This window comes from Salmo salar, chromosome 05, assembly GCF_965601325.2.
Source record: "Salmo salar chromosome 05, fSalSal1, whole genome shotgun sequence".
In the NCBI taxonomy this organism is placed as follows: Eukaryota; Metazoa; Chordata; class Actinopteri; order Salmoniformes; family Salmonidae; genus Salmo; species Salmo salar.
Window position 1 is genome coordinate 82,436,927 of NC_138295.1, and position 19,167 is coordinate 82,456,093.

At 47.1% G+C, this 19,167-nt stretch overlaps 1 protein-coding gene across 1 annotated transcript in view; it reads left to right on the forward strand.

Annotated features, from left to right (window-relative positions):
- LOC106605905 (serine/threonine-protein kinase ULK4) overlaps positions 1–19,167 on the forward strand; it is a 333,812-nt gene that overhangs the window by 262,642 nt on the left and 52,003 nt on the right. Inside the window, exon 33 of the mRNA XM_082975734.1 lies at positions 12,078–12,244. Coding sequence (XP_082831860.1) covers positions 12,078–12,244 — 167 coding nt within the window. The remainder of the gene's footprint in view (positions 1–12,077; positions 12,245–19,167) is intronic.

The window sequence follows — 19,167 nt, forward strand, 5'->3', positions numbered from 1 at the left end:
CGCCGGAGGGAGTAGTGATCTTCAGCACTGCTGGGTAGAGAATGCCGAACTTGGTGTCCCGACAGCAATGTAGCAGCCCCCTCACCTTGTTGAAGGCCGACCTGTTCTTCATGACTGCCGCCGTGTAGTTCGTGTAAACGCGGATCTTCTGGCTGTCATGGGTGATAGGAGCCGGAGGACATCCTCTTTCTCTTGAAAGTAATGGAATTTGACTATGATGGGTCTGGGCAGCTCCCCATTCTTCGGTGCTGACTGTAAGCTTCTGTGCTCACGGTCATGGGTAGGGGCGTAATCGAGGCCTAGGATTTCCTGAAGCAGTTTAGCTATGAACAGGGTAGGCCGCAATCCGCCTACGGTCTCGAGTCCCTCTCTCATGCCGAAAATGTGACCGTTCCCCCGGCGCTGTCTGTTCTCGAGGTCCATCAAATCAAATCAAATTGATTTATATAGCCCTTCTTACATCTGCTGATATCTCAAAATGCTGTACAGAAACCCAGCCTAAAACCCCAAACAGCAAGTAATGCAGGTGTAGAAGCACGGTGGCTAGGGAAAAACTCCCTAGAAAGGCCAAAACCTAGGAAGAAACCTAGAGAGGAACCAGGCTATGAGGGGTGGCCAGTCCTCTTCTGGCTGTGCCGGGTGGAGATTATAACAGAACATGGCCAAGATGTTCAAATGTTCATAAATGACCAGCGTGGTCAAATAATAATAATCACAGCAGTTGTCGAGGGTGCAACAAGTCAGCACCTCAAGAGTAAATGTCAGTTGGCTTTTCATAGCTGATCATTGAGAGTATCTCTACTGCTCCTGCTGTCTCTAGAGAGTTGAAAACAGCAGGTCTGGGACAGGTAGCACGTCCGGTGAACAGGTCAGGGTTCCTTAGCCGCAGGCAGAACAGTTGAAACTGGAGCAGCAGCACGGCCAGGTGGACTGGGGACAGCAAGGAGTCATCATGCCAAGTAGTCCTGAGGCATGGTCCTAGGGCTCAGGTCCTCCGGAGAGAGAGAAAGAAAGGAAAGAAAGAAAGAGAAGAAAGAAAGAAAGAAAGAAAGAAAGAAAGAGAGAATTAGAGAGAGCATACTTAAATTCACACAGGACACCGAATAAGACGAGACCTTGACCTTGGAAGGGGTCTGACCTTGACCTTGGAAGTAAGTTTGACGACATCTGATGATAGCCGGATGACTTGCTCTTCCAGTGTCACCACTTTGTCAGAGTAAGTATTTGCGTCGCCCTCCAGGCTATTCAGGCAGGTGTCCTGTTTTGCCAAGTCTTCTTTAACGGAGTCGATCTTTGTGTTGACCTCGGTGGCGAGAGTGGCTATTTGTGCGGATAGGTCAGTGGATAGTGACTCCACCTTAGCCAGCACAGTCTGTTCAGACTTAGTGATATCCGCCATTACCTTGGCTTGGTCGGGGGGTCAGAGTCAGTGTCCGCTGAGCCCGATGCTTTAGTAGAGGCCTGCTCTTTTGTGACTTGTGGCCGTTGTTGTTTCGATATTTTATGATAAAAAGGACAAAAATTTCAATTAAAAAATCGGGTTTGATTCCTAATAAAATGTTACTAAATTAACATGGTAGGGGAGGTGTTCGTGAAATATTAATAGTAAATTGTTCGCCCTGTCGCCATGTTGCTGCTCACCAGCGCCCCCTCGCAAGTCACTGCTTTAATGTTAGCAGAAAACAACAGGGTCACGCCAAGGTTCTTTGCACTCTGGGAGGGTGACACCGTGGAGATGTCAACCGTGATGGAGAGGTATTGGAGCAGGCAGGCCTTCCCCGGGAGGAAGAGCAGCACAGTCTTGTCAAGGTTAAGCTTGAGGTGTTGGGCTGACATCCAAGCTGAGATGTCTGCCAGGCATGTAGAGATGTGTGCCGCCACCTGGGTGTCAGAAGGGGGCGAAGGAGAAGAGTAGTTGAGTGTCATCTGCATAGCAATGATAGGAGAGACCATGTGCGGATATGATGGAGCCGAGTGTAGACTGGCAGAGAGATGCTGCTAACAGATGATGCTACTTAATCTTCTACTTAATCATGGATATGGAGATTATTCAATAAACACAAGTTCCTATACATTGGTACAGTAAATTAGAGAAAGATGGCAGTGTGTGAGCTTTTAATTTATTAGGTGAGTGCGAGGATTATCAGTACAGAATGAACCTTTGTTTTGGCTCCACTTATACTGACTGAATGCTTCTGCTGCATAGTGACAATGTTGAATCGTACTCATTATATTACTGTGGAGCAGCACAACATGTAGCACCTGCTCAGTGGAGAATGTATTCAGAATGCTATGGAAATGGGTTAGCTGTTAGCTACGGGAGAGTCTACTCTGCAGCTGTGGTGGAGTTTTGCAGGTGTGTCAAACGGTTCGTACCTCTGTTTGTGTCAGTAACTGTATTTTGTCTGCATGTTGCATCATGCTGGAGTGCGGGGCTGGGGCCCTGTGAATTATAGGTGTGAGTGTCAGAAAGCTTTCAGTTCCCTGGCTGTAATTGCTACCTAGCAGAACAGGAAAGAGGAAACCCCTCAGTCTGTCAACAAAAGCCCTGCTCCCCGCCACCCACCTCCCCCTGTCAACCAATAGGAATACCACTTCCACTCCGGGGCTCGACGTTCGTCCTTCAAAATAGGGGGAGACTTCCTCTCTTTCCTCCTTTACCCTTCTCATTACAGGGGGGTCACTTGCAAGTGACTTTATGAAGTCAGCATCATTATGCACCAATCAGGTCCTTTTTTAGGAATGTGTTGACCCAGCACTAAATATAACCCTGGTAATTAGAGCTATCTCTAGCAGCTCTCCTCTATCTGTCTCTGTCTCCGTCTCTGGCTGTGCTAGTGGCCCACTCCAGATCAGGCTCACGAAAACGCAGGCAGGGGAAAACTGGCATAATTGGCTTCTTTTAAGAGAGAGAGAGCGAGAGAGAGAGAGACTGAGGGAGAGTGGACGAACACGGCAGGGCCGGTTGTGAGAGAGAGAGAGAGAGACAGCCGGTGAGTGGATGAGATGAGTTTTCTAATTGGCCAGCGTGGAGATAAGGGGCCCCTGGGAGTGCTGTGTAGTGCCGTGCGGAGCCATGCACAAGGAAGTAGAGTAGCAGCACAACAGCCAGGCTGCTTGTTGTGTTTTAATACACTGAGTGTCTTTCCATGACATAGACTGACCAGGTGAATCCAGGTGAAAGCTATGATCCCGTATTGATGTCACTTGTTAAATCCATTTCAATCAGTGTAGATGAAGGGGAGGAGACAGGTTAAAGAAGGATTTTTAAGTCTTGAGTCAATTGAGACATGGATTGTGTTTGTGGACAAAATATTTAAGTGCCTTTGAATGGAGTATGGTAGTAGCTGCCAGGTGCACTGGTTTGAGTTTGTAAAGAACTGCAACGCTGCTGGGTTTTTCATGCTCAACAGTTTCCCGTGTGTATCAAGAATGGTCCACCACCCAAAGGACATCCAGCCAACTTGACAACTGTGGGAAGCATTGGAGTCAACATGGGCCATTATCCCTGTGAAACGCTTTCAACACCTTGTAGAGTCCATGCCCTGATGAATTGAGGCTATTCTGAGGGCAAAAGAAGTTGCAACTCAATATTAGGAAGGTGTTCCTAATGTTTTATACACTCTGTGTATATTGTATACAGTGCACAAAGTATCTGTTTCTCTGAGGGCTTTATTCAGAGCTACAGTCAAGTATCTGTTTCTCTGAGGGGTTTATTCAGAGCTACAGTCAAGTATCTGTTTCTCTGAGGGGTTTATTCAGACCTACAGTCAAGTATCTGTTTCTCTGAGGGGTTTATTCAGACCTACAGTCAAGTATCTGTTTCTCTGAGGGGTTTATTCAGACCTACAGTCAAGTATCTGTTTCTCTCAGGGGTTTATTCAGAGCTACAGTCAAGTATCTGTTTCTCTGAGGGGTTTATTCAGACCTACAGTCAAGTATCTGTTTCTCTCAGGGGTTTATTCAGACCTACAGTCATTTAATTGTCGCGAGCCATTCATCCTATTACGTTTCACTATGGCAGCTGAAGCTTTCTGTTGAGATCTGGATAGCTTCCCTGAACTGTAAAGGACAATGTCCCGCCTGTCTGCCTTTCTGCCTGGTGTTTAGGCCATTCACCACAGTAATTATATTGTCCGTGGCATAATGCAAGGCATTGTGGAGATATTCATGAGTTATCTTCAGAAATGCAGAGTGAGAGAGAGAGCGTGAGAGAAAGAAAAACAGAAACACTGACAAATGTCTCCTTCCAAAAAGCCTTGAGTGGTAAACACAGATAAACAGTCTTGCTGCCTCAGGTCACCACACAGTCAAAACACAACACTTCCAGAAGAACCTTGTCATTCATGGAGAGGCTTGAATATTGCCAGACACACACACGTGTACTCTACCCACACACAGACCTTTTCCAGCGAGCCCTTCATTCTCTAGTACGGCCTTTGTGTGTTTCTCAGCAGGCAGGCAGATAGCTATACAGACAGACAGACAGACGGCGCCGACAAAGATGGCCGCCTCGCTTCGCGTTCCTAGGAAACTATGCAGTATTTAGCTTTTTTATTTGTTATTTCTTACATTGTTACCCCAGGTAATCTTAGGTTTTACTACATACAGTCGGGAGGAACTATTGGATATAAGAGCAACGTCAACTCACCAACATTACGACCAGAAATACGACTTTCCCGAAGCGCATCCTCTGTTTGGACCACCATCCAGGACAATGGATCGGATCCCAGCAGGCGACCAAAAACAACGACGCCGTAGAAGAAGGGGCAGACGGAGCGGTCTTCTGGTCAGGCTCCGTAGACGGGCACATCGCGCACCGCTCCCGAGCATACTACTCGCCAATGTCCAGTCTCTTGACAACAAGGTAGAAGAAATCCGAGCGACGGTAGCATTCCAGAGAGACATCCGAGACTGTAACGTTCTTTGTTTCACGGAAACATGGCTCACTCGAGACACGCTATCTGAGTCGGTACAGCCACCTGGTTTCTTCACGCATCGCGCCGAAAGAAACAAGCATCTCTCAGGTAAGAAGAAGGGTGGGGGTGTATGCCTTATGATTAACGAGACGTGGTGTGCTCATACAGGAACTCAAGTCATTTTGTTCACCTGACTTAGAATTCCTCACAATCAAATGCCGACCGCATTATCTACCAAGAGAATTCTCTTCAATTATAATCACAGTCGTGTATATCCCCCCCAAGCAGACACATCGACGGCCCTGAAAGAACTTCATTTGACTCTATGTAAACTGGAAACCACATATCCTGAGGCTGCATTTATTGTAGCCGGGGATTTTAACAATGCTAATCTGAAAACAAGGCTCCCCAAATTCTATCAGCATATCGCTTGTGCTACCAGGGCGGGCAAAACCCTAGACCACTGTTATTCTAACTTCCGCGACGCATATAAGGCCCTCCCCCTCCCTCCCTTTGGAAAAGCTGTCCACGACTCCATTTTGTTGCTCCCAACCTGTAGACAGAAGCTAAAACAGAAAGCTACCGCCTTCAGGTCTGTTCAACGCTGGTCCGACCAATCGGATTCCACCCTTCAAGATTGCTTCGATCACGTGGACTGGGATATGTTCCGCATTGCTGTGAACAACAACATTGACGAATACACTGACTCGGTGTGTGAGTTCATTAACAAGTGCACCGGTGATGTCGTACCAACAACGTCTATTAAAACATTCCCCAACCAGAAACCGTGGATTGATGACAGCATTTGCGCAAAACTGAACGCGCGAACCACTGCTTTTAATCAGGGCTAAGTGACCGGAAACATGACCGAATACAAACAGTGTAGCTATGCCCTCCGCAAGGCAATCAAACAAGCTAAGCGTCAGTACAGAGACAAAGTGGAGTCGCAATTCAACGGCTCAGACACGAGAGGTATGTGGCAGGGTCTACAGTCAATCACGGACTACAAAAGAAAACTCAGCCCCGTCGCGGAACATGATGCCTTGCTCCCAGACAGACTAAACAACTTTTTGGCTCGCTTTGAGGACAATACAGTGCCACTAACACGGCCCGCTACCAAAACCTGCGGGCTCTCCTTCACCGCAGCCAACGTGAGTAAAACATTTAAACGTGTTAACCCTCGCAAGGCTGCCGGCCCAGACGGCATCCCCGGCCGCGTCCTCAGACTATGCGCAGACCAGCTGGCTGGTGTGTTTACAGACATATTCAATCAATCCTTATCCCAGTCCGTTGTCCCCACATGCTTCCAGAGGGCCACCATTGTTCCTGTTCCCAAGAAAGCTAAGGTAACTGAGCTAAACGACTACCGCCCTGTAGCACTCACTTCTGTCATCATGAAGTGCTTTGAGAGACTAGTCAAGGACCATATCACCTCCACCCTACCTGACACCCTAGACCCACTCCAATTTGCTTCCCGACCCAGTAGGTCCACAGACGACGCAATCGCCATCACACTGCCCTAACCCATCTGGACAAGAGGAATACCTATGTAAGAATGCTGTTCATCGATTACAGCTCAGCATTTAACACCATAGTACGCTCCAAACTCGTCATTAAGCTCGAGACCCTGGGTCTCGACCCCGCCCTGTGCAACTGGGTCCTGGACTTCCTGGCGGGCCGCCCCAGGTGGTGAGGGTAGGTAACAACATCTCCACCCCGCTGATCCTCAACACTGGGTCCCCACAAGGGTGCGTTCTCAGCCCTCTCCTGTACTCCCTGTTCACCCATGACTGCGTGGCCATGCACGCATCCAACTCAATCATCAAGTTTGCAGACGACACTACAGTGGTAGGCTTGATTACCAACAACGACGAGACGGCCTACAGGGAGGAGGTGAGGGCCCTCGGAGTGTGGTGTCAGGAAAATAACCTCGCACTCAATGTCAACAAAACAAAAGAGATGATCGTGGACTTCGGGAAACAGCAGAGGGAGCAGCCCCCTATCTACATTGACGGGACAGTAGTGGAGAGGGTGGAGAGTTTTAAGTTCCTCGGCGTACACATCACGGACAAACTGAAATGGTCCACCCACACAGACAGCGTGGTGAAGAAGGCGCAGCAGCGCCTCTTCAACCTCAGGAGGCTGAAGAAATTCGGCTTGTCACCAAAAACACTCACAAACTTTTACAGATGCACAATCGAGAGCATCCTGTCGGGCTGTATCACCGCCTGGTACGGCAACTGCTCCGCCCATAACCGGAAGGCTCTCCAGAGGGTAGTGAGGTCTGCACAACGCATCACCGGGGGCAAACTACCTGCCGTCCAGGACACCTACACCACCCGATGTCACAGGAAGGCCAAAAAGATCATCAAGGACAGCAACCACCCAAGCCACTACCTGTTCACCCCGCTATCATCCAGAAGGCGAGGTCAGTACAGGTGCATCAAAGCTGGAACCGAGAGACTGAAAAACAGCTTCTATCTCAAGGCCATCAGACTGTTAAACAGCCATCACTAACATTGAGTGGCTGCTGCCAACATACTGACTCAACTCAAGCCACTTTAATAATGGGAAAATTGATGTAATCAATTTATCACTTGCCACTTTATATTATTTATATTAGATAATGTTTACATAACCTACATTACTCATCTCATATGTATATACTGCACGCTATACCATCTACTGCATCTTGCCATCTTGATGTATTATTAGATGTATCACTAGCCACTTTAAACAATGCCACTTTATATAATGTTTTCATAACCTACATTACTCATCTCATATGTATATACTGTACTCTATGCCATCCTGATGTAATGTATCACTAGCCACCTTAAACAATGCCGTTTTATATGTTTTCATACCCTACAATACTCATCTCGTATGTATATACTGTACTCCATACCATCTATTACATCTTGCCTACGCCGTTCGGCCATCACTCATTTATATATTTTTATGTACATATTCGTATTCATTCCTTTACACTTGTGTGTACAACGTAGTTGTTGTGGAATTGGTAGATTACTTGTTAGATATTACTGCATGGTCGGAACTAGAAGCACAAGCATTTCGCTACACTTGCATTAACACCTGCTAACCATGCGTATATTGACAAATAAATGTGATTTGATTTGAGACAGGCAGACGGACAGGCAAACAGACAGGCAGACAGGAAGACATACAGACAGACAAACAAACCGATAGACAGGCAGGCAGGCAGGCAGAAGGGTTGTTGTCAGGTACTCTCATTAGCGTGGTTATAACCCCTCTCATTTCCAGCTAAAAGACACTCTTAAGGGCCTCCCGAGTGGCTCAGCGGTGTAAGGCAGTGCATCGTAGAGCTAGCGGCGTCACTACAGACCCGGATTTGATCCCAGGCTGTGTCTCAGCCGGCTGCGACCGGGAGACCGATGATGCGACGCACAATTGGCCCAGCGTCGTCCGGGTTAGGGGAGGGTTTGGCTGGCCGGGATGTCCTTGTCCCATCGCTGTCTAGCAACTCCTATGGCGGGCCGGGCGGAGTGCACGCTGACACGGTCGCCAGCTGTAGTGTGTTTACTCCGACACATTGGTGCGGTGGCTTCCAGGTTAAGCAGGCATTGTGTCAAGAAGCAGTGTGGCTTGGCGGGTCGTGTTTCGGAGGACGCATGGCTCTCGACCTTCGCCTCTCCCAAGTCCGGGAGTTGCAGCGATGGGACGAGACTGTAACTACCAATTTGATATCACAAAATTGGGGAGAAAAAGGGGTAAAATGTAAAAATACAAAACCAAAAAACACTGTTATTAAAGAAGAGTCTTCCTATAGGGAGAGGAGCGCTGTTGAAGACTGTTTTGTATTATTATTCATCATCAGGATATTATTCATCAGAATGGTTCTCCACAGTACATTGAATATGGACGCCACTCTCACTGGCCCTCTGTCCGTCTGTATGCCTTTCTCTACCTCCTCTCGCTCACTCTCCCCCCTCTCTCTCTAATTCACTCTCCCCCTTCTCTCACTCTATTTCACTCTCTCTCTCTCTACTCCTTTCATCATTTCCTCTGAAGCAGCACTAATACAGCCATCCTGCCGTAGCCAGTTTGTTGAGCAATCAGACAATATCTGCCCAACATTGAGTTCATTTTTCTCAGGCAAATCTATTCTGAATATATTTAAGCCTAGTTCTTTTCTGAGGATGTTTGTACCATCCTTCACATTTGTTTAATGTAAAACTGGGAGTTTTTTTTGACGGCATGGTTTATTGTTGTCAGGTGATTTTTGTCAAGGTGAAATCTGCTTGCTCATTGTATTCCAGATGACACATAATGATGTATCATATTATCACTGTCATTCTCCCTTGGTAGGTGTACCTATCTATTCAAAGCCGGATGGTTCCACTGAAGACTCAGGTGTTTATTGTGGAGAGAGCGTAGCTCTCAGATGGCAGCACAGGGTTCAACTACCTGCCGTGATCCGGGGTGACAGGTCAGACAGAGAAGAGCGCTCTTGAGAAACTGTCTGAAAAGGTTATTCTGTCTTTAAAGACGAAGCAGATTATTCATACACTCTTAATATTTTAACAAGGCATGGCAAATAAAGCACTAGACAGGAGAAGGCAAAGGTTTTGTGTCAGCGGAAAGAGATGATATCTTTCTGTAGTAATTGGGATGGAGGAGAAGTATGATTTGTAACTCAGCGATATAACTGTATCATACAGAATGTCTGGAGGGGCATCCTCCATGTGCAAAAAGCACCCAGTTCGCATTTACGTTTTCTGTCATTATTAGTCTATATTCTAGCATAATTTTGCTACCAATGGCAGCATCTTGAGGTTTATATACAGTGGGGAGAACAAGTATTTGATACACTGCCGATTTTGCAGGTTTTCCTACTTACAAAGCATGTAGAGGTCTGTAATTTGTATCATAGGTACACTTCAACTGTGAGAGACGGAATCTAAAACAAAAATCCAGAAAATCACATTGTATGATTTTTAAGTAATTAATTTGCATTTTATTGCATGACATAAGTATTTGATACATCAGAAAATCAGAACTTAATATTTGGTACAGAAACCTTTGTTTGCAATTACAGAGATCATACGTTTCCTGTAGTTCTTGACCAGGTTTGCACACACTGCAGCAGGGATTTTGGCACACTCCTCCATACAGACCTTCTCCAGATCCTTCAGGTTTCGGGGCTGTCGCTGGGCAATACGGACTTTCAGCTCCCTCCAAAGATTTTCTATTGGGTTCAGGTCTGGAGACTGGCTAGGCCACTCCAGGACCTTGAGATGCTTCTTATGGAGCCACTCCTTAGTTGCCCTGGCTGTGTGTTTCGGGTCGTTGTCATGCTGGAAGACCCAGCCACGACCCATCCTCAATGCTCTTACTGAGGGAAGGAGGTTGTTGGCCAAGATCTCGCGATACATGGCCCCATCCGTCCTCCCCTCAATACGGTGCAGCCGTCCTGTCCCCTTTGCAGAAAAGCATCCGCAAAGAATGATGTTTCCACCTCCATGCTTCACGGTTGGGATGGTGTTCTTGGGGTTGTACTCATCCTTCTTCTTCCTCCAAACACGGCGAGTGGAGTTTAGACCAAAAAGCTCTATTTCTGTCTCATCAGACCACATGACCTTCTCCCATTCCTCCTCTGGATCATCCAGATGGTCATTGGCAAACTTCAGATGGGCCTGGACATGCGCTGGCTTGAGCAGGGGGACCTTGCGTGCGCTGCAGGATTTTAATCCATGACAACGTGTTGTGTTACTATTGGTTTTCTTTGAGACTGTGGTCCCAGCTCTCTTCAGGTCATTGACCAGGTCCTGCCGTGTAGTTCTGGGCTGATCCCTCACCTTCCTCATGATCATTGATGCCCCACGAGGTGAGATCTTGCATGGAGCCCCAGACCGAGGGTGATTGACCGTCATCTTGAACTTCTTCCATTTTCTAATAATTGCGGCAACAGTTGTTGCCTTCTCACCAAGCTGCTTGCCTATTGTCCTGTAGCCCATCCCAGCCTTGTGCAGGTCTACAATTTTATCCCTGATGTCCTTACACAGCTCTCTGGTCTTGGCCATTGTGGAGAGGTTGGAGTCTGTTTGATTGAGTGTGTGGACAGGTGTCTTTTATACAGGTAACGAGTTCAAACAGGTGCTGTTAATACAGGTAATGAGTGGAGAACAGGAGGGCTTCTTAAAGTAAAACTAACAGGTCTGTGAGAGCCGCAATTCTTACTGGTTGGTAGGTGATCAAATACTTATGTCATGCAATAAAATGCAAATGAATTACTTAAAAATCATACAATGTGATTTTCTGGATTTTTGTTTTAGATTCCGTCTCTCACAGTTGAAGTGTACCTATGATAAAAAATTACAGACCTCTACGTGCTTTGTAAGTAGGAAAACCTGCAAAATCGGCAGTGTATCAAATACTTGTTCTCCCCACTGTATGATCTAATATCCTGTATAGCTCATACTGGAGGAAGTAGCCCATCAGTCAGAGAGAGCTACTCTCTGTGATGTATCATAAAGGGCCTTCTCTCAAGGCCTGAAACTGGTTCATGTACTTCATCAATGGAAGAGAAGTGCAACTTCACTTTAAGTAGAGTGAGTTGTATTGAGGCCTTGTAAAACACCAGCTTGTACTTTAAAACTCTGTGTGGAGGAGCCATTGGTTCTTGGTATTTATGTCCTCTGGGACCAGCTAAAGCCTCTTGTCTGTGTTCCAAATGGCACCCTATTCCCATAGGGCTCTGGTCAAAAGTAGTGCACTATATGATGCTATTTGGGACACAGCCCTTGTTTGATCCTCTTCATCTTGTGTGTGTTGTGTTTTACTCAGGTCTGGTCATCCTTCATGCTGTGTGTGTTGTGTTTTACTCAGGTCTGGTCATCCTTCATGCTGTGTGTGTTGTGTTTTATTCAGGTCTGGTCATCCTTCATGCTGTGTGTTGTGTTTTACTCAGGTCTGGTCATCCTTCATGCTGTGTGTGTTGTGTTTTACTCAGGTCTGGTCATCCTTCATGCTGTGTGTGTTGTGTTTTACTCAGGTCTGGTCATCCTTCATGCTGTGTGTTGTGTTTTATTCAGGTCTGGTCATCCTTCATGCTGTGTGTTGTGTTTTACTCAGGTCTGGTCATCCTTCATGCTGTGTGTGTTGTGTTTTACTCAGGTCTGGTGGAGGTGGTCTGCAGTGTTTTCAGTGAGGCAGCCGTCCTGTACGTGGAGAAAGAGGAGAGGCCTGGGAGGAAGAGTAGCCATGATCTCCTGCTGTCTCTACTGGACACTCTGCACAATGTACTGACCAGCACATCCATAGTGGTGCGCATTGCACTCCAGGTATGCTAAACGTACAGTATCTAGGGCTGCACAATTACTCCACTTCACATCGGAATCATGTGCAATATCCATATCGCAAGAGATCCATATTGCATGCAATACCTTGAAGCGCCAATCAGCCGCGTGTAACGTCTGTTTTCATTGTTTACTCTGTTTGTCATCTCTCTCCCTTTCTCTTGGGGCTGCTTCCCACACATACTAAGCTCCGCCCTCTGTCACTCAAGCAGCACAGCTCCTCCTCCTTCCTGTTAGAGTCGTTCTGTTTGCACAGCTCTTCCTCCTTCCTGTTAGAGTCGTTCTATGTTTGCACAGCTCCTCCTCCTTCCTGTTAGTTGTTCTATGTTTGCACAGCTCCTCCTCCTTCCTGTTAGTTGTTCTATGTTTGCACAGCTCCTCCTCTTTCCTGTTAGAGTCGTTCTATGTTTGCGCAGCTCCTCCTCTTTCGTCTTAGAGTCGTTCTATGTTTGCATGCTGCTCTGTTAGGTCATTGCAGTCAACAGATTGTTTCTAACAAGAACGATGCTGCTTTTCACTTTGCGTCTTAATATAAATCATTCTATTTCTATGATTCCAACAGTTCACTCAAGGGTTTTGGTGTATATCGCATGTCAAATCACAATCGCAATATTTGGTAAGAAAATCGCAATTTGATTTTTTGCCCATATCATGCAACCCTACCTGTATCCATAATCTCTTTTAGAACAGGCTGGTGAAGTGAGGTTAAGTGTGTGTGTGTGTGTGTGTGTGTGTGTGTGTGTGTGTGTGTGTGTGTGTGTGTGTGTGTGTGTGTGTGTGTGTGTGTGTGTGTGTGTGTGTGTGTGTGTGTGTGTGTGTGTGTGTGTGTGTGTGTGTGTGTGTGTGTGTGTGTTTTATTTATTAGGGATCCCCATTAGTCAACACTTCTTACAAAAACAAGTAGTGATGAAGTCAATCTCTCCTCCACTTTGAGCCATGAGAGATTGACATGCATATCGTTAATGTTAGCTCCCTATGTACTTTTAAGGGCCAGCCGTGCTGCCCTGTTCTGAGCCAATTGTAATTTTCTTAAGTCCTTCTTTGTGGCACCTGACCACACGACTGAACAGTAGTCCAGGTGAGACAAAACTAGGGCTTGTAGGACCTGCCTTGTTGATAGTGCTGTTAAGAAGGCAGAGCAGCACTTTATTATGGACAGACTTCTCCCCATCTTAGCTACTGTTGTATCAATATGTTTTGACCATGACAGTTTACAATCCAGGGTTACTCCAAGCAGTTTAGCCACCTCAACTTGCTCAATTTCCACCTTATTAATTACAAGATTTAGTTGAGGTTTAGTGAATGATTTGTCCCAAAAACAATGCTTTTAGTTTTTGAAATATTTAGGATTAACTTATTACTTGCCACCCATTCTGAAACTAACTGCAGCTCTTTGTTAACCTGTTGTGGTATAGGGGGCAGTATTTTCACGGCCGGATAAAAAACGTACCCGATTTAATCTGGTTACTACTCCTGCCCAGAAACTAGAATATGCATATAATTAGTAGATTTGGATAAAAAACACTCTAAAGTTTCTAAAACTGTTTGAATGGTGTCTGTGAGTATAACAGAACTCATATGGCAGGCCAAAACCTGAGAGGATTCCATGCAGGAAGTGCCCTGTCTGACAATTTGTTGTCCTTCTGTTGCATCTCTATCGACATTACAGCATCTGTGCTGTAACGTGACACTTTCTAAGGCTTCCATTGGCTCTCTAAAGCCGCCAGAAAGTGGAATGGGGTGTCTGCTGTCTCTGGGCAAAGTATAGGAGCAGAGTTTGTAAGTGGTCAGCCTGGGGACAGTGAGACTGGAGATGCCCGGTTGGAATATTATCGCTATTTTATGAGAAAAGTAGCATAAAAATGTATTTTAAACAGCGTTTGACATGCTTCTAAGTACGGTAATGGAATATTTTGAATTTTTTTGTCACGAAATGCGCTCGCGCGTTACCCTTCGGATAGTGACCTGAACGCACAAACAAAACGGAGGTATTTGGATAGAACTATGGATTATTTGGAACCAAAACAACATTTGTTGTTGAAGTAGAAGTCCTGGGAGTGCATTCTGATGAAGAAAAGCAAAGGTAATCCAATTTTTCTAATAGTAATTCTGAGTTTAGGTGACCCCGAAGTTGGCGGATGTCAAAATAGCTAGCCGTGATGGCCGAGCTATGTACTCAGAATATTGCAAAATGTGCTTTCGCCCGAAAAGCTATTTTAAAATCGGACATATCGATTGCATAAAGGAGTTCTGTATCTATAATTCTTCAAATAATTGTTATGTATTTTGTCAACGTTTATCATGAGTAATTTAGTAAATTCACCGGAGGTTTTCGGTGGGTATGCTAGTTCTGAACATCACATGCTAATGTAAAAAGCTGTTTTTTTATATAAATATGAACTTGATTGAACAAAACATGCATGTATTGTATAACATAATGTCCTAGGAGTGTCATCTGATGAAGATCATCAAAGGTTAGGGCTGCATTTAGCTGTGGTTTGGGTTTATGTGACATATATGCTTGCTTGGAAAATGGCTGTCTGATTATTTGTGTCTATGTACTCTCCTAACATAATCAAATGTTTTGCTTACGCTGTAAAGCCTTTTGGAAATCGGACAACGTGGTTCGATTCAGGAGAAGTGTTTCTATAAAATGGTGTAAAATAGTCCTATGTTTGAGAACTTTGAATTTGGCGCTCTGATTTTTCACTGGCTGTTGAATAGTGTGGGACGATTTCGTCCCACCTCTCCTAGAGAGGTTAAGTGTTGCAATCATTTCAGTCGCTGTAGTAGCTGACGTGTATAATGCTGAGTCATCCACATACATAGACACACTGGCTTTACTCAAAGCCAGTGGCATGTCATTAGTAAAGAATGAAAAAGTAATTCCCCAGCTGCCCTGGGGAATTCCTGATTCTACGTGTCTGTGCCTGCATTGGCGGAGGGCTTGAGTGTGTGTAAGGCACTCATTGTCCACCTATCACATCTAGGTGACTCACAGTGAGGAAGAAGCTATATTTTGTGGCATACAGCAGGTCAGCCACCAGGGGGAGACTCGTCAAGGCCTGGTGACAGACGGAGTATACATCACGAGGCGATGGTTCCATCTGCTGGACGTGCCAGGTCTCGACGGGCTCTCCGGCCAGGACTAATTGGGACTGATTGGGGATTGGTGAGTAATCAAGGGCTGATTGCTCACCAGCTGTACAAGTCACATAAAGCTGCCAGAAGGGCAGCACACAAGGGAGAGACTGGGGGAGGAAAGGACTCCCGTATAGTTGGGGACGGTACCAGAGGTAACAGTAGGGAGTTCAGTTTTTGATCCCCACAGGATACAGCAAGACCCGGAGCCCAGAAGACGGTATCCCGGAGAGGGTCTCTTGGGGGAGACCTATTCTTTTCTTTTGGACTTTTATTTTAATAAACACCTTTGAAACTGAGCTAATCCTACTCTGTCCGTGTCTGATCTGTGTAAACGTTTTGACCCAACCCCCTGGTCTGCCAGAATTGGTGGAGAATGCAGGCTTTCTGATAACGTGGTCAGTTCTGAGTTGACGTTTCCACAGCATCAGCATGGACGAGTTGATAGCTCAGTTCATTCGGGCCCAACAAGCCCAACAGGCGGTTCAGGAACGAACGCTGGAGGAACAGTGGCTACAAAACGTCCGCCTCGTTGAGGAAATCAGGAAGCTACAAGGAGGAGCGTCTACTGAATCACATCCAAACAAGTTTTTAATCAAGCTAACAGAAGATGACGACATCAAAACCTACCTACCTGTACATTTGAACGGACAGCACTACGGGAAGGATGGCCAAGGCAGAAGTGGGCCAGTCTGCTGGCCCCGTTCCTCTCTGGGAATGCCCAAAAGGCCTATTGGGACCTGAACGATGAACAGGCGGCTAACTACGACGGACTCAAAGGGGAGATACTCAGCCGCTACGGGTACAGCCTGGCCCATCGGGCTCAACTATTCCACGACTGGAGGTTCATAGCCGACGTATCCCCCGAGCCCAGATGAGCGACCTACTGCGAGTCACCAGGGCGTGGCTCCTAACCGATGTATCCACCCTCTCCATCCTAGACAAAGTGGTCCTGGATTGCGTCCTACGGGCACTACCCCACGACATGAAGAGGGCAGCGAGTCTATGCACGCCCCAGACCTTGGAGGGCCTCCTGGAAGCAGTGAATACGTATCAAAACACTCAGGCCCTGCTGAGTGGAAGCCGGGCCGAGTCGGTGACCTGTTCGAGGAGTCGGAAGGACAGCCCCACTGCTGTGTACCCCGAACCGACAGTCGGCAGGGCCAAGAGACCGCAAACCCGTGGAGAGACGGCTGGGGTAGGGCCGACCCGCCTCCGACGACCCCAGGTAGATGGAGACCAAAGAAGGTGTTTTGAGTGTGGCGCCCGGGGGCACAATGCCTGGAATTGCCTGGCTCGAGAGGAGTTGATGCCATCAGCAAGCCCCGGAGGCGAGGTGGGTCACGCAGTGAACTGCGTCACCTCCTGTTGGGCACACCACAAATCAACTGCACCCATGGTCCTGGTGAAGGTTGACGGACATGGCACGGAAGCTCTATTAGACTCCGGATATATGGTTACCCTCGTAACCACGGGCCTGCTGAACCAGTATACCGAACGTGGTAGGGAGATGTCCATTTCCTGTGTTCACGGGGACACAAAGCGGTATCCAACCGTATGAGCCAACATCGTGACGCCACAAGGGAACTGCCAGATGATGGTGGGTGCATTAACAGAGTTGCCGGTACCTCTCCTACTGGGACAAGATTGTCCGCTGTTCGCGGCCCTGTGAGGGCACAAGCTGAGGAAGAAGGTACGAGCCGGCCGAAGACGAGAGCGAGGACGACCCATCGCCTGTGCGGCCCGGAAGCAAACGGTTGATCAACCTGTATCTATGGTCCGGAGTCGGAGTGGGTGCCGGAACCCGACCCCCCTAGGGAACCACGGGAGGAAGAGCCCGGCCTCCCCCTCCTTGATTTCGAGGGGCCAGTCGAGATACCCCCTGGGGGCCAACTGAGGGGACAATTCAGGAAGGTCCAGTGGGAGGATCCAAACTTGAAAGCCGCCACAGCCCAAGTGATAGCGGTGGATGGACAGCTACTTCCGGGGGTGAGTGACTGGCGATACCCCCATTTCCAAATCAAGAATAACCTTTTGTATCAGGTGTCGCGCCAACAGGGGGAACTTTGAGAGGTATTGTTGCTGCCCCGACGGTTCGTGGGAACCGTTCTTCAGCTGGCCCACCTGGAAATGGAGAAGACCTGGGAACGGATCCCCGCCCGGTTCCACTGGCCCGGGATGAGGAGGGCCGTGGAAGATTACTGTCGTAGCTGCCCGGAGTGTCAAATGACTGCCCCAAAGGCACACTTCCGAAACCCACTGGTCCTCCTACCGATCATCGGGGTGCCCTTTGAACGCATCGCCATGGACATAGTGGGACCCCTGGTAAAAACAGCACGAGGACACCGGTACATCCTGGTAATAGTGGACTATGCCACCCGGTATCCTGAGGCCATTCCCCTATGGGCGGTATCCAAGGGAATCGCCCGGGAGCTATTCCACCACTTTAGCCGGGTGGGCATCCCGAACGAGATCCTGACAGACCAAGGTACTGAGTTTATGTCCCGCCTAATGAAAGATTTGTGTGCTCTCCTGCAGATCAAGCGGATCCGGACCTCCGTCTTCCACCCGCAGACGGATGGGCTCGTCGAGCGGTTCAATAAAACGCTCAAACAAATGCTGCGGAAGGTCATCGAGCAGGATGGGAAGAACTGGGATCAGCTACTACCCCACCTAATGTTCTCAATCCGAGAAGTACCCCAGTCCTCCACTGGGTTTTCCCCTTTCGAACTCCTCTACGGGATGAGGCCACGAGGCCTACTGGACCTCGCCAAGGAGGTGTGGGAAGCCCAACCGACCCCCTTACGCAGAGTGGTAGAGCACGTGGAGATGATGAGAGAGCGGATGACAGCCATATGGCCAGTCGTGAAGGAACATATGGAGAAGGCCCAATGCGCCCAAGCCCAGGTCTACAATTGGAGAGCCCAGCCCCGAGAATTCCAGGTGGGATACAGGGTATTGGTCTTAACCTGTCTAGGCTAGGCGGGACGAATTCGTCCCACCTACGTAACAGCCACTTGCAGCCTGTGGCGCGATTTTCAAAATCTTAAAAATCCTATTACTTCAATTTCTCAAACATATGACTATTTTACAGCCATTTAAAGATAAGACTCTCGTTAATCTAACCACACTGTCCGATTTCAAAAAGGCTTTACAACGAAAGCAAAACATTGGATTATGTCAGCAGAGTACCAAGCCAGAAATAATCAGACACCCATTTTTCAAGCCAGCATATAATGTCACCAAAACCCAGAAGACAGCTAAATGCAGCACTCACCTTTGATGATCTTCATCAGATGACAACCCTAGGACATTATGTTATACAATACATGCATGTTTTGTTCAATCAAGTTCATATTTATATCAAAAACCAGCTTTTTACATTAGCATGTGACGTTCAGAACTAGCATACCCCCCGCAAACTTCCGGGGAATTCGCTAACATTTTACTAAATTACTCACGATAAACGTTCACAAAAAGCATAACAATTATTTTAAGAATTATAGATACAGACCTCCTCTATGCACTCGATATGTCCGATTTTAAAATAGCTTTTTGGTGAAAGCACATTTTGCAATATTCTAAGTACATAGCCCAGGCATCACGGGCTCGCTATTTAGACACCCGGCAAGTTTAGCACTCACCATAATCATATTTACTATTATAAAAATGTCATTACCTTTTGTTGTCTTCGTCAGAATGCACACCCAGGACAGCTACTTCAATAACAAATGTTGGTTTGGTCCAAAATAATCCATCGTTATATC